Below are 15,941 nucleotides of genomic sequence, written 5' to 3' on the forward strand. Positions count from 1 at the left end.
CTGGGGGTCCCACCTGAGGGGCTGCTGTCTCAGGGTATAGGAGGGAGCTTTTAAGACCAGCATGGTGGGCTCCTACGGAATCGGCTTAAGGCCGGGGGTGGGATCGCTCCAGGTCCCCGCCAGCAGGGAGGTGCGGGGCCCGGACGACCAGGGACGAGCCTGGAACGTGCCTGATGGCAGCAGCAGGCTCCTTTAAGAGGCCGCGGCTCCAGCGCAGCATCCCCCGTTCAGGGCGTGTCCGTCCCGGGGGGCCCGGGGCGGGGGCCTTGGAAGGAGCGGGAGTTCAAGCCGCGTGAGGACGGGGCTTGGGGTCGGGGGGTGGGGGGAGAAAGCTGGGGCTGACACCCGTGCACCCGGACACCGCACGAGCATCGCCTGTGACAGCGCCCCTGGTCCGGTCGAGGGCAGCGGGGGGAGGAGGGAAAGAGGAGGAGAAGGAGGAGGAGGCGGGAGCAGCATCCGGAGCCGAGCTGCAGCAGCGCCGCCTTTTGTGCTGCGGCCGCGGAGCCCCCGAGGTGAGAGCCGGGCCGAGTTGTGGAGGGTCGGAGGCAGGGATGGGTCCGGGTCCTGGGGTCCGGGTGCCGAGGGAGGGTCGGGAGGCAGATGTGGCGGGGTGCGGGGAGGGTGGCGCGGGGATGCTGAGACCGTGGGGATGGAGGAACTGGGGACCTGGACCCGACGCCTGTGGGGATGGGAAGGAGGGGAACCGAGCGGAGGGACGCCGCGGCCCAGCTTGGAGGCGAAGGGCCTCCAGAGCTGAAAAGGAGTGTGTGGGGTGGGGGTGGGGGCACGATTGGGGGACGGACGTAAAGGACAGGGGGCAAGGGAACATCCTCCTCTCCTCCCACTCACCCTCAGGAGTGGGGAGAGGGAAGGAGGAGGAAGAGTTTGGGCCCCCTCAGGGTAGGAAAGGAAGGACAAGGCCTCATGTGCCCCTCACTCCCCTCCCCCCTACACACACACACTTAGCAGGCTGCACCTGAGGATTATAGGCAAGAGCACCTGTTCCGGGATGCCCAGGTGATGGTCATCCTCCCCTCCCCCATTCTTAGGTGGCTTTCTCCCTCCTCAGTCTCTCCATCTTCTCTGGCTCCCCTAACCCATTTCCCAAGCCCAGGCCTTTCATGGACCTCCTCCCTTTTCCCTACATACTCCTCAAACTCCTTGGCTTAAAAATATGCAGGAATCCTTTCCACAGAGTTAAAACTCCTATAACCATGGCCTTGGCTAAGGGGAGGGAAGAGAAGAGAAAGGGTCAGAGGCTCTATAGACAGTGGAAGGAAATAGTGGGGTATCCCTTAGAATTGAGGGAAGAGTCCCACCTTTTAGCTCCTTTACCTGCTCCCTCTTGGGAGGAGAGTGGGTCAGCAGCCCTCAACCAGGAAGGGGCGCACACGAGGTCTTGCCCCAACACAGAATCATCTCAAGCCACAGTCAGTGCCTCCCTCTAAACACAATTTCCCTTCCAACTCACAGAATGGACTCCATGGCTCTGGGAGCTCTGATTTTTCAGCCAGAGGGTCATATCTAGGGAAGGCAAGTAGGAGGGATTCAGGAAGGAAAGGGCCTGAGTATGCCCTGCATCTTCCCATCCAGGCACTGAAGTTCCTCTGAGCTTTAGGGCCTGCTCCCTCCTATCTCACACTTAAGGGTGGAAAAAACTTCTACCCTCTCCAGCCTGCCACCCATCTACTCACTCACTGTGGGGACTGAGGCAATGCTGGGAAGACCAATGGTGTGATACACTAACCCCAGCACATGTGAAAACGAACCGCTAAATATCCATCCCCTAATTCAACCCAAGTATGGGCAGGGGAGGCAAGAAGTTTATGTAAGAAAGTGGCTCAGGACTTTCTGGTTGTCCTTACAGCTAAGGATGGCAAAACCCCTCTAAAAACTGACTGCTGTTTCTGGGTCCTTCCCCCTGAGGTGATGTGCTACTCTGGCTTTGCCAGGAAGAGGACCCCTAAATTCTAGTACCCACCACCCTGGACTTGCCCAATGGCTTATCACGTGCAGTCCCACCTAGCCCTGCTGGTCTGGGAGAAAGAAGGGATTAGGGAATCAACCCCTTCCGGAGTCCCTGTTGAGGCAGAACAAGGATAGTGTGGAGATGACGCCAGCAGGGGACACGGGGGCTTCATGATGGGCTGGCTACAGACACTAGTCTGTCTGCTTCCTTTGCTCCCAGGAGAACTAGGGGCAGCTGTGCTGGGGAAAGGTGACGAGGCGGCAGGGGCGTGCTATTCCAGAGGAGAAGAAGAATCCTCCAGGATACAGCCCTTTTCCTTTGGTTCCTTCTTTCTTCACTCTCCTTTTTATCCCTGTGTTTATCTAGCTCCCTTTCCACCTATACCATCTCTGCTGCCTCTTGCTTTGCGGAGGGAGACAACGGAAAGAAGGGAAGGGACACACGTTTATAAAAATCTACTACTGCTTGTTAGGCGCTTTCCACATGCTAATGTTTATAGGGAGCTTCCTGTGTGCCAGGTACCAGGCCAGGAACTTTATTTGGATTATCTCAATACTGCTTTTAACAATACTGAGAGGTAGAATGATCATCATTTCTATTTTAGGGATGAGGAAACTGAAACTTAAAGAAGTTAAGTAATCTGTTCAAAATCAAAAAATCAGTATGTGGCAAAAGAGTTTAGGATTTGAACCCAGGTGTATCTGACCCAGAGCCTATGTTATTACCCACATAATATCCTGCATTGCCACTGTGTGAATTAGTGACCACTGTCGCCATTTAGAGATGAAGAAACTGAGGTTTGTTAAGAAGTCTCGTACTCCAGGTCGCCCAGCTGCTCAAGAGCAGAGACAGGACCTCAAGCAAGCCTCTCTGCTTCTCAGGCCATCCACCCTCCCTCCCTAGCTCACTGTCCAAGGCTAGGTGACAGGAATGGATATAGGCACTCTGTAATTTTCATTTCTTCTTTTTCAGTTTAAAATAGATTTTTTAATTTCTTAATAAAAATACCCACAATTCCACCTACTTAGAAATGGTTACACATTGGTTTCTATCCTTCCAGATCTTTTTAAATGCACATCCGGCTCAGGAACAATTTGTTAAAATACGCTTAACTTCTTCCAGGTGCACCTGAGGTCCTAAGTAGCAGGGACCCCTGTGACCCATCATACTTTGCTCCTACCCTCGCCTTCCCCTCAAACCTTGACGGGTAGGGCTGTGGGGTGATCCTGGGCCACGATGGCCAGGGGGTGAGGATGGGGTACAGGGAATTAGGCCTTCCCCCTCAGTCCAGAGGAGGTGGGATATAAGGATTTGCAGAGGAAGGACGGGGGCCTCTAGCACACCACTGCCATTGTGACCTGGTTCCCCTGGGACGTGAAATCAAGATTTGTCCTGGGGAAGTAGAAGGTTCTGGTTTCCCTTCTGGTCAGACAGAAGAGATGGCCTCTCCAGAATCCAGAGAAAGACCTGGTGTCCAGCCAACCAGAAAGACAAAGCCGGGAGCCCCAGCACTGTGCTCATGGCATTCCCCACATCATCTTACTTAACCCTCACCATCCCATAAGATAGGGTTGGGAGTCTCGGAGGGATTACGTTCCTTGAACTAATTCACGGCAATATGAGGTTTTAGTTCTGATCTCTCCAAATCCAAAGCTGGTTCTTTTTTCCTAAACAGTACTGCCCCCTTCTCTCCCAGCCCCTTCACTGCCCACCCTACTGGAGGAAGAGGTGGTGGCAGCTAGGGGTCTCAGGGCTGGACCTGTGTGAGGCTGGGGGCCTGGAGTTAGGGGTGAGCTCCAGTTTTGCCCAGGCTCTCAGGGGAAGGCATTCCCCCCTTATGAGGGCACAATAGAAAAGCTGTAGTTCTTTCCATCTGAGAATAACCCTGGGGCCAGGACCACAGATCCTGTAAAAAGCAAAACAAAAACAAGCTGCAGCCAAGTGGCCAGGAGCCTTGGCCAGGAGGGGTTAGAGTCTTTTACTCTCTCAGGATCTCAAAGCCTGGATTGGTGGAACTACCATTCCCAAGTCTTGGGTCTCCTTTCTGTGTGAAGACATCCCCTCCACCCCCAGTCAGGAGAGAAGGGGAATCTTCCTTCCTTTCCTGAGTGCAAAATAGGGTCCAAGACAGTGGTGAGTGCTCAGTGTGAGAGCCCAAGACTTGGACAGATGGCCTGGCCTCTCAACTGAGCCCCCAAGACAGCCAGACAAGCAGCTTGGCATTGAGATTCTGCTGTTAGAACAGGAGGGAGTGAGAAACGATTTAATGGGTTGCTTTGCCACAGGCCTCCAGCATCTCAGGCAGGAGAATCTGGGAGGAGGAATGAAAGGGGTGTGGGGTACTCCCTGCCCGCACTCCACCCCTACAGCCCCCTGGAGGGAACCACCAGCAGAGAACCTGGTAGCTGAAACTGAATTGGGGCTTCCTGGGGTGTCCGAAGAGTGGCTTCCCCTGGAAGATGCATAGTTTAGGGACCACTCTCTCCCCTCACCCAATCTGGAGCCGAGTTCTGCACAGTGACCTTTTGGTAAATATGGTTGACAGAATGACTGACAGAGATATCCACCCCTTCCTGTCACATCCCTGCCCTTCCCCCATGCTCTGCATAATTGATGGCCAGGGAGACATCCCACCCCCAGGGTGACCGAATGTCTGGGGCAGGGGTTCCTAGCCATGATATCCTCCGCCCCCCGCCCTGCAAAGCCCTGGCGCCAAGGCCCAGGTGGTGAGCAGTGGGACACAGCTGGCAGGTCAGAGATAAAGGACACAGAGAGAGAGTGTGTGTTGGGAGAGAGGAATCTCCAGTTTACTATAATCCCCTGGGGCCTCAGCTCCACCCCCCCCCCCACCCCACCCCCAATACACACACACTCCTTCAGGTCAATCTGGAAGAGCTGTCATTAGCCTGAGAACAAGGAGGGGTGGGCTGAGCGTGCCTGGGTTCCCTCCCTTTCCTTCGGTCCCATCTCCTATTTCTTCAGCTACTTCCACTGCCCGAAAAGACAAACAGGTGAAATGGCTTCTCTCCCTCTCCCCAGCTGCTGGCCCTGGATACTGGAGGGGCCCCTGGGGAGGCCAGGGGAACTGGAGGGAGGCTTGGCTGCAAGTGTCTCGGAGCGTGTCACCTTCTCTATGCCTAAGGCTCCAGGTTGCCAAATACCAGGTGAAGGCTGAAAAATTCCTTTAAAAAGCCAGGTGTTGTGCCTACTCAGAGCTCAGCTTCTAAATAGGAAATGAATTGGGGAGGGCACAGATGATCTGTTTTTCAATCCCCTTTCAGCTCCTTTTACTCAGTGTCCTCTGCTTTTCAAAATCAGTTTTTCAGTCCATCCTTCTTAGGAGTGTCTCTCCCTGTGCTTCACGCTGTTCGGTCTGGCTTTCTCTCAACTAGGTAGGCCCTCCTTCTCTGGCCGTTGCCTGTCGCCGTTTCGCGTGTCCAGTCTTCCTGTCTCACCATTTCCTGCTTTCTCTGTGGCACCGCACCCCCAAAGTCAACCCAAGTCCCCTCTCTTCACCAGCACCGGCTCTCCCTCCAATGCACGCGGGGACGGGGGTCGGCGTGGGGAAGAATGGACCCCCGGTGGGGTCCACGGTCCCCGCCTGCCAGCCCGCAACCAGCACGTGGGCCAGCCCGAGTCAGGGGCGGGGCCCGGGCTGGGCCCCACCCCCGCGACCGCCGCTCACGTGACTCCGGGCTAATCTTGTCCCGGTGACTTCACGCGCCGCCTCGGGCCCAGTCGTCATGGTTACGCCGCAGCGCCCAGCGCTTCCCCCAACCCGCTGCGTCCCCTCCCCTTCTCCGCCCGGACCCCCTCCTCCTGCCGCCGGGCCCCCGCCCCCAGCCCCAAGCCACGTGACGGCCGGGAAGGAGGTCGGGAAGCGGGAGGGGGAGCTGGGGCCGTAACCCCTTCCTCTCCGCTTCGAACGGCCCTCACTCTGGCTTCTAGCAGCCGGAGTGCCCCAGTCCCGCCAGCCCTCCCTGCAGGCCCACCCGGGCGGAGCGCCGGGAGCCCCGGCCTTCGTTCTCAGTGGTCCGGAAGGGACGCCCGGCGTGGGGGGCGCAGGCGAAAGCCCTCGGGTCCTCCCGCGGACGTTCTCCGGCGAATTGGCACGTTGCTTGGGCTGTCATTTGCCTTACTACGTGCATCTCACCTCTTGAAGCCGCCGTTATCTCGCGGGATATGTTGGGGATTCGGAGGCTGGGATTTCAGCTTTCTGAGCCTCAGTTTTCTCAAGAATATAAAGGGACCAATGATAATACCTCCTTCCCTGGGTGGTTCTGAGGAATGAGGGAGCTAATGCATGCGTAGTGTACGTCTGGTCCTTAGGACGATCCTCTGGGGTGTGTAGGGCAGTGGTTGCACCTTACTGGACACCTTCCTGCTCGCCGGGTGCTGTTCGAAGCCCTGGGATCCCGTGCGACATCGTCACTCTCAGGAGTGCAGGCTCTCGGAGGAGCCGGACGCCCGCTCGACCGCACTGTGTCTCCAGGATAATGGGAGCCATGATGGAGGAAGCACAGGGGGCTGTGCCAGCCCAGAAGGAACAGTAACTCAGAGCAGCAGGGACAGGGAAGAAGACTTCCAGGATGAAGTGAGACTTGGAAGACAATAGATGGGGCTTGAGAAGCGCCTTTCAGGTTGAGCACGGAGCTTGAGCCTCTTCCTAGCTAACAGCACCTTGGGCAGGTTATTTAAGACCTCTGCTACCTCTGTCAAATGGGCGTAAGGATGCCTAACTTAGAGTTGTTAGAATTAAATAAGCTAATGCACCTATAACAGAGGCTAACATGCATGGTAAGCTTTCCATAAGTGTTAGCCATTCTCATTAGGTGCCCTGGCCCAAACTCCTGATGTAGCTTGGTGACAAGCTCTGTCCATTATGGCCTGGGTACCAACAGCAGTGGGAGACGAGGCTGGGGAGGGGCCAAGAGCATGGAGGTGAGGCTGCAGGACCAAGTGGGGGCTACTAGAGGGTTTGAAGAAGAGGGGTGCTGGCCAATTTGTGCTTTAGAAAGATCCTTCTAAAGGCTAGGTGGAGAATGGGGTGGGGGGAGCCTTAGAAGAACTTGGAGACCATTTAAGGGGCAGTTGTCCTGGGCCAGGTGACACAGCTAATGAGGCCTGAATTAAGGCAGTAACATGGAACTAGAGAAGAGAGACTAGAAAGGCACTGGGTCAGGGCTTTTCGAATGTGCCAGGCATAATAAGAATCAACTGGGGTGCTTGTTAAACACTCATCCAGGCAAACCCCACACCCACCCACTGAAAAGGTCTTTGAGAGGCCTGGAAATCAAGAGTTACAAGAGCTGAGACAATCAGAGGTGCATCCCCACCCAGTGAGCCCTTTTTATTGTAGATTCCTGCCACTCCTCTCCAGTCGTGATTCAGAGGCTCCGATGCAGGTGGTTAAGGAGGGACCCTACTATGCTGAATAGTTAGAGAGGACTGCTGGCCTCAAGAATCCCTACACCTCAGGATGATCTGGTAACTGACTAGATGTGGAGAGAAATGGGAGACCAGATGACTTCTGGTGTCAGGCTTCGGACAAGATTGGTATAGGTTGAAGAATTCGCTGTGCCTGAGTGATAGCTAGTTTATCCCTTTGTACAGTTGGAGAAATGGAGGCTCAACTACAGCTTGCCTGAGATCATGCAGCCAGTAAGCAACAGAGGCAAAGCTAGGATTCGGATTTTTTAATGGTTGCTTTATAGATAGCACCCAGCTACGAACTAGGACAAATCTCTATTGTTTGGAAAGCTGGATCTTGGTTTGGGGAGTGGGGGGAGAGGGCAATGGAGAAAGAGGAAAGGAGACTGAACTGAACCGTGGGGGAGCAGTGGGACTGATGGGAGGGCTAAGGGGGATGAAGCAGTAGGCTACAGCTTGTCCTGACACAGTTTCTGCATCCTCCTTGGACGGTTCTACCTTTTTCCCTCGTCTGTGCTGGGCAGATAATGGAGCTGATTGGTTACAGCCGTCACTTACCTCGGAGAGGCCCAGGTGTGTACGTGTGAGCACCTGAGAGGGAGACCCAGATGTGAGCCCTGAATGTGCCTTAGGATAAGACTCTCAGCAGGATCATGTATCAAGTACATGAGTGTGAGGCCCAGGAACGTCATGTGAGAGTGCCTGAGCGGCACTGAGTCCTAGCAGTGTCACCTGTGTGTGCTTCAATGCGAGGGAGGCTTAGGAGTGTTACTGTTGTGTGCCTAAGGTTGAGACTCAGAATGTGTATATCCCAAGGACCCTTATATGACACGTGTGTGCACGTGAGCCTCAAGTGAAAGAAATAATGTGCTCCAGAGGTGAATTACAGTAATCTTACAGGGAGAAGGGAACTAGTCTATTACCGTACTTGAGTTTGGGACGTACCTTACCAGTATGTACCTGAGCAGGGCTGTTACCTGTATCTACGTGAGAATGGTACTTAGGTATGTTGCCTGTATACCTAAGGAAGACTTGTGTCACTAATAGATGCTTGAGAGGAAGCTTATGTTTCCCAAGATGGATCCCAGGGGGAGCTTGGAGGGGGATAGGTACCTGAGGGTGAGGTTCAAGTGTTACTTCCAGGAGGCTCTTGTGAGCCCAGCTCCCCACCCCATGCCCCTGCTTCTAGGGCGAGGCTCCTGAGCTGGGGCACCTGCGGCTTTGACGGCCCCTCCTCCTTTTTCCCACAGGGCCCAGAGGCCATGGCCTGCCTCCATGAGACCCGCACACCCTCCCCTTCCTTTGGGGGTTTCGTGTCCACCCTAAGCGAGGCGTCCATGCGCAAGCTGGACCCAGACACTTCCGACTGCACCCCCGAGAAGGACCTGACGCCTACCCAGTGTGTACTCCGAGATGTAGTGCCGCTCGGGGGGCAGGGCAGGGGCGGGCCCAGCCCCTCCCCAGGTGGAGAGCCGCCCCCTGAGCCTTTTGCCAACAGTGTCCTGCAGCTGCACGAGCAGGATGCTGGGGGCCCAGGGGGAGCCACTGGGTCCCCTGAGAGTCGGGCGTCCAGAGTTCGAGCAGATGAGGTGCGGCTACAGTGCCAGAGCGGCAGCGGCTTCCTGGAAGGCCTCTTCGGCTGCCTGCGCCCTGTCTGGACCATGATTGGGAAGGCCTACTCCACGGAGCACAAGCAGCAGCAGGAAGGTAGGCTGTGTCCTCGAGGAGACCCTCTCCCCAGCTCCCTGAGCCTGAGATCCGTTTGGACAGCCCCACCTAAGTCGCCTGATGATCCTTTTCTCTCCCCAGAGCCCAGCCCCTTATTTGTCCATCAGCCACTGACTCCCCAGTTTTTCTTTTCTTTTTCTTTTTTAATTAATTTATTTATTATGGGCTGCGTTGGGTCTTCATTGCTGTGCGCGGGCTTTCTCTAGTTGCGGCGAACGGGCTTCTTATTGCGGTGGCTTCTCTTGTTGCGGAGCACGGGCTCTAGGCGCGCGGGCTTCAGTAGCTGTGGCGCACGGGGTTAGTTACTTCGTGGCATGTGGGATCTTCCCGGGCCAGGGCTCGAACCATGTCCCCTGCACTGGCAGGCAGATTCTTAACCACTGCGACACCAGGGAAGTCCCTCCAGTTTCTTTTTAGACCACCCCTTCATTTCCTTCCTGTCCCCTCATCTTCTCAGCCCATTTTAGCTACTTTTCTGCCTCACCCTCCTTGAGTCATTTCAGCCAACCCAATGCTTTTCCCTGAGCCTGACCACCCCAAGGCCCCAGGTGTGGCTCTCTGAGCCTGTGGCACTGTGCCTCCTGTCCACAGACCTTTGGGAGGTCCCCTTTGAGGAAATCCTGGACCTGCAGTGGGTGGGCTCAGGGGCCCAGGGCGCCGTCTTCCTGGGGCGCTTCCATGGGGAGGAGGTGGCTGTGAAGAAGGTACGGGACCTGAAGGAGACTGACATCAAGCACCTGCGAAAGCTGAAGCACCCTAACATCATCACCTTCAAGTAAGGTCTGGGGCAGGGGCCGGGGTACTCTTTTGAGGGCAGGGATCTACCGCACCCTTCCTGAAGCGGGTGCCAGAATGGCGTGGGTGGGAATGGGGGTGCCAGGTGTGAATCAAGTGGATGCTGGGCTGGCTGAGGCCTTCATGCCACTGTGTTTGGCTCCCAGGGGCGTGTGTACCCAGGCTCCCTGCTACTGCATCCTTATGGAGTTCTGCGCCCAGGGCCAGCTGTATGAGGTGCTGCGGGCTGGCCGCCCTGTCACCCCCTCCTTGCTGGTTGACTGGTCCATGGGCATTGCCGGTGGCATGAACTACCTGCACCTGCACAAGATTATCCACCGAGACCTCAAGTCCCCCAAGTGAGTAAGCAAGCAAGCAGGGAGAAGCTACTGTGCACGGTTTCCTGTAGGTGTCCCCACACAGGTCAGTGTGACCATCTCCCTGCTTTCAGACCCTGTCCTAAAGTCCATGTGGCCATCTCAGAAACCCCTCCCAAGTGACAGTCCTATCTCAAGAGGGCTGTGGTAAGCCCCCCGTTTCTGGGTGTCCCAAATGACTTAAAACAGAAAGGTAGAGTTGCTTCAGCTAGATGAGGTGCGTGGAGGGGCCCGGACCCCAGCTGACTACACTCTTTACCAGCATGCTAATCACGTACGACGATGTGGTGAAGATCTCCGATTTTGGCACTTCCAAGGAGCTGAGTGACAAGAGCACCAAGATGTCCTTTGCAGGGACAGTAGCCTGGATGGCCCCTGAAGTGATCCGCAACGAGCCTGTGTCTGAGAAGGTCGACATCTGGTGAGGGCCAGGCTGAGGACTGAGAATAGCAGGCGGCCAGCATGAGAGCTGGCGGGGTGGGGGGTTCTTCCAGGGCCTGAGTACAAGTGAGAAGTGAGACGAGCCTGCAGTAACCTGCAGGGCCTCTGGAGGAAGAACCCCCAAGTGACGTCCCTCTTATCCCTAGGTCCTTTGGTGTGGTGCTGTGGGAACTGCTGACTGGTGAGATCCCCTACAAAGATGTAGATTCCTCAGCCATCATCTGGGGTGTGGGAAGCAACAGTCTCCACCTGCCTGTGCCCTCCAGCTGCCCAGACGGCTTCAAAATCCTGCTTCGCCAGTGCTGGTAAGGACCACCTGGCCACGCTGGGAAGCAAGAGAGTGTGGCTGACGGTTAGCCAGCACCCAGGACCCAGGCACCCAGGCCCAGGATCCTGAACAGGGAAAGGGGGACAGAGCTCCCAAATATGGCTCTCCAAGAAAGACCCCAGGATTCAGAGTGTGTATCAAGGGGACTAGGATAAACAACTGAGAGAAATTGGGCTGACCAATAGTCTGCAGGGGTGCACAAACTGTGTGTGACCTTGGGCAAGCAGTGTTCCCTCTGAACCTGTTTCCTTATCTGCAAAATGGGGACAACAGTGTCTGATATAGAGGGTGGCTATGAAGTGCCTGTGAAGGACCAGCACAGCCACTGAGCATGGTTGGTTGAGCCTCAAGTAGACTGTCTTACAACGCGGGAGGCCCTGGACCCTTGTTGGGAACCTAGACCATGGAGGAAGGTGGGAGATTTCTAATCTTTGGTTAAGCATTTCCCCAAATGTGTTTCTTTTAATGGAGTTACTCAAAAAGGTTTGTTTTGGCAAACAAGTTGGAAAATAGGATTAAATAGGTTTCCTTACTGCAGGACTTTGATATGCTAACAGATGACCTGTAACATTTCCTAGATAGTTGACCAGGGAATTCTTTTGTCACAGAATACATTCTAGAGTTGGATTCTCCAGGACACGCTTTGGGAAAGGATGCTCTAGTTCCTTTCTGGACCTCCCTGAAATTCCTTTCTCTCCCACAACTCCATTCCCTCCAGGAACAGCAAACCACGAAATCGTCCATCATTCCGACAGATCCTGCTGCATCTGGACATCGCCTCAGCCGACGTACTCTCCACACCCCAGGAGACTTACTTTAAGTCCCAGGTGTGCTGTGGGGAGGAAAACGAATACCTTAGCTCCCTCTCTTTGCAGGGATAATGGTATCCTTTGAGTGGAGGCTGGGAAGAAGGGTGGCTGGGGATGGATAGATGAGCTCTTGAAGGACTGAGACCTGGTCTTGGTTGATCCTGTGCCCCACTCCCGTCTGCTCCAACACACACAGTTTGCAGCAGTGCAGGCACCTGCGAAGGCTTTCTACAGGTCTCCTCACCCCTAATTTTCTCTCACCACCCCCCCCCCCAGGCAGAGTGGCGTGAAGAGGTAAAGCTGCATTTTGAAAAAATTAAGTCAGAAGGGACCTGTCTGCACCGCCTAGAAGAAGAGCTGGTGATGCGGAGGAGGGAGGAGCTCAGGTGTGTGTTTTGGGAAGGTGATTTCACCAATAGCAGGGTCTGCAGACCAGTTCCCAGAGACTGGGATAAATTATCGCACCAGGTGAAGCCAGCTCACCTCGGGGACCCTTCTGCCCATTTCAGACACGCCTTGGACATCAGGGAACACTATGAGCGGAAGCTGGAGAGAGCCAACAACCTGTACATGGAACTTAATGCCCTCATGTTGCAGCTGGAGCTGAAGGAAAGGGAGCTACTCAGGTAATCACACACACCCTCATTTACCAAATCCCGTCTTCCTGGAGCTGTGCCTGACTTGGAGATCCTACTGAGCCTCGGCCCCCATCCCTGGTCCCATGCCCAGCTAAAGTGTTTTGTCTTTAGGAGGGAGCAAGCTTTAGAGCGGAGGTGCCCAGGTCTGCTGAAGTCACACCCTTCCAGAGGCCTCCTGCACGGGAACACAATGGAGAAGCTCATCAAGAAGAGGAATGTCCCACAGAAGCTATCACCCCACAGCAAAAGGTACCACCAGAGTTTACAAGTGCCATCGCTTGTGAATGGTAAGGGGGATGCTGGAGAGGCAGGAGTAGGGCTCAAGGATGCCAGGAAGACGGATACTGAGATGGGAGAGGTGCCTTGTACTGCCTGAGGTTAGGGAGTGCTTTCATGTGATAAATTTATCTCCAACTTGCACTTTCCCTCTCCCACCAGGCCAGATATCCTCAAGACTGAGTCTTTGCTACCCAAGCTAGATGCAGCCCTGAGTGGGGTGGGGCTTCCTGGGTGTGCTAAGGGCCCCCCCTCACCAGGACGGAGTCGCCGTGGCAAGACCCGTCACCGCAAGGCCAGCGCCAAGGGCAGCTGTGGGGACCTGCCCGGGCTTCGTGCAGTTGTGCCACCCCATGAACCTGGGGGACCAGGAAGCCCAGTGGGGCCAGGAGGGGGACCCTCAGCCTGGGAAGCCTGCCCTCCAGCCCTCCGTGGGCTCCACCATGACCTCCTGCTCCGAAAGATGTCTTCATCGTCCCCAGACCTGCTGTCAGCAGCATTGGGAGCCCGGGTCCGGGGGGCTACAGGGGGAGCTGGGGACCCTGGCTCACCACCTCCAGCCCGGGGCGACACCCCGCCAAGTGAGGGCTCAGCACCTGGCTCCACCAGCCCGGATTCACCAGGGGGAGCCAAAGGGGAGCCACCTCCACCAGTAGGGCCTGGTGACGGTGTAGGGCTGCTGGGAACTGGAAGGGAAGGGACGGCGGGACGGGGAGGAAGCCGGGCTGGGTCCCAGCACTTGACCCCAGCTGCACTGCTGTACAGGGCTGCTGTCACCCGAAGTCAGGTAAAGTATGGAATGGTTCCTGAGCTCTTCCTCTTTCCTTCTTCTCCGTGGGGTGCGGTGCAAGTCCTTAATTTACCTCCCATGTTAGGTTCTTGATCTTAAGCCATTCCCGACTTAACCCTTTATAACCATGTTTCCTTATTCTGGGTCCTTGATGACCTCTTCCCCCTTTGACCACAGTCCGCTCATCTCTCCTGCAGAAACGTGGCATCTCATCAGAGGAAGAGGAAGGAGAGGTGGACAGTGAAGTAGAGCTGACCTCAAGCCAGAGGTGAGTGATGGAATCAGGAGGTAATGGCACTCTTTGCTTTCTGAACTGCAAGGTGTAGTCAAGCTATAATCCTGGTCTGCCCAACATACAGGTGGTCTCAGGGCCTGAAAATGCGCCAGTCACTATCTACCTTCAGCTCAGAGAATCCATCAGATGGGGAGGAAGGCACAGCTAGTGAGCCTTCCCCCAGTGGCACACCTGAAGTTGGCAGTACGAACACTGATGAGCGGCCAGATGAGCGGTCTGATGACATGTGCTCCCAGGGCTCAGAAATCCCACTGGACCCACCTTCCTCAGAGGTGGTTACTGGCCGGGAACCCAGCTCCTTGCCCATCCCACACCACAACCTACTCAGAGGGGAGCAGGTGAGTCACAACCAACCAGGTATTGGACAGGGAGCAGATGTCCAGTCATTTGAGATCTGCTAGGGAGACAGATGCAGAGGCCAGAAAGATAGGTACTTAGCCCCTGTGTCACTCTGTGTCTGAAGCTGTTTCCTCCCGTACTAAAGAGCAAATATCCACATGGTAGAATTTGGGAGGTCTAGAGTACCTAGCGAGGTTGCGTGCACGGTACCTATACATTGCAGCCAGGGAGGAATCCTGAAACTAGGAGTCTGGTGCCTTGGAGAATGGCCTGAGCAACTGAAACCTGGAGAGAGTAAAACCACTAAACCTGCTACTACAAAGACCGCAGTGAAGGATCCTGAAGGAATCTATTTGCCAAGAGATGCTGAGCCGCACATCACTGCCTTTCTGCTCTTCTTCACAGGGCCCTCCCAACTCTGAGGACTCAGACTGTGACAGCACTGAACTGGAAAACGCCAACAGTGGTGAAGCCTTGCGGCCCCCAGCCTCCCTCCCTCCATGAAAGCCACTCTTATCCTTGTACATAGAGAAATATTTATATAAGTAATATATATGCGCCACATAATCAACAAAGACAGGGCTATCCCAGCCTAAGTCTGGCTCAAGGGAGACTGACCCCTGACCAAGTCACCTGATAAACTCTAGGGACACTGGCAGCTGTGGAAATGAAAGACAAGTACTGCCCTAGAGATATGGGTAAGGGCAAACTGGCCCCTTCCTGCTTCACTCCAATACATTCAGCAAGTGGTGAGGCAACAGAAAAGCCAAACTTGCCTAGTTTCCTCTCTATTCTGCCTAAACCCTGAGGAGCAGGAAAGGGAGCCATTTAGACTGCACTTTTTTGTTTTCTGTTTACTCTGTTTACACATTTTGCACTTGGGAGGAGGGAGGCTAAGGCTGGGTCCTCCCCTCTGAGGTTTCTCAGGTGGCAATGTAATTTCTTTGTCCCTCCATCTCTCTGCCCAAGCGCTGGCTTAGGGACTAGGGGGAGGCCAGGAGATTGTGAAAGCATGTGATGGCTCAGGCTGAAGAACTGGGGTGTTGTTTTAAGTCCCTGCTTTTATCTTGGTGCCTGATTGGGGTGGGGACTGTCATATTGTAACCCCTGTGAAAAAACCTTGAAATATAACCACTCCATGCAGGCAAGCTGTTGAGGGTTTTCTTGGTGACTGAATGGGGTAGCCTGCATGGTTAAGTAGGAGCCTTGGGCTCCAGACGTTATCTGAGGACTCTGAGTGACTTCCTCCTTTTATGCTTTTCTAACAAACTGAACATCACTTACAGCCCCAACCTTGTAAAATCTACATAAATGGGAACAGGTCTGTCTTTATAAAGGATTCTAGTAGGACCCATACAATACCCATTCTTTTTAAAAACAGAAGACTGCAGTTTTAAGTCTGGACAAGAGTAGAGGCATTCCCAGCAACCTGAATCCCAGTGAGACACACATTCAGCTGCTTCCGTGTGTATGCATGTGCATCCTTCCCCACCCACCCCGTGGAAGTGCTTGCTTACACTTTGCAGACAAGTCTTAGGAAAATATAACCCCCCATCTTTTGGACCAAGGGCACAGCCAGCCAGCTTGCTATATAGCTATTAAGGTCACTCTGCAATGCAGGCTCAAGGGCTACAGAAAAAGATGGGAGTGGTAAAACAGAAGAAAACATCTTCACTGGAATAAAGGCTTACATTCAAAACCCAAGCAGGGTCCTTGTCCTTTGACGGATAAAAGGTGCAAAAAT

The 15,941-nt window shown here is 54.7% G+C and overlaps 1 protein-coding gene across 2 annotated transcripts; it reads left to right on the top strand.

Annotated features, from left to right (window-relative positions):
- The first annotated feature begins 338 nt into the window (after window positions 1–338).
- MAP3K12 (mitogen-activated protein kinase kinase kinase 12) lies at window positions 339–15,893 on the top strand. 2 transcript variants are annotated; one of them, XM_057557486.1, is made up of 15 exons: window positions 339–515; window positions 8,653–8,801; window positions 8,901–9,109; window positions 9,722–9,905; window positions 10,072–10,263; window positions 10,544–10,702; window positions 10,869–11,027; window positions 11,769–11,877; window positions 12,136–12,245; window positions 12,369–12,485; window positions 12,609–12,746; window positions 12,936–13,560; window positions 13,761–13,831; window positions 13,923–14,196; window positions 14,603–15,893. In XM_057557486.1, exons 2-15 carry the CDS (start codon window positions 8,665–8,667, stop codon window positions 14,699–14,701), a joined length of 2,583 nt encoding a protein of 860 aa, XP_057413469.1. In that variant the 5' UTR covers window positions 339–515; window positions 8,653–8,664; the 3' UTR covers window positions 14,702–15,893. The 2 variants fall into 2 exon arrangements, with proteins under 2 accessions (XP_057413469.1, XP_007179508.1); XM_007179446.2 differs by having other exon boundaries at window positions 8,653–9,109.
- The last annotated feature ends 48 nt before the right edge of the window (window positions 15,894–15,941 follow it).

This window comes from Balaenoptera acutorostrata, chromosome 11, assembly GCF_949987535.1.
Source record: "Balaenoptera acutorostrata chromosome 11, mBalAcu1.1, whole genome shotgun sequence".
NCBI lineage: Eukaryota > Metazoa > Chordata > Mammalia > Artiodactyla > Balaenopteridae > Balaenoptera > Balaenoptera acutorostrata.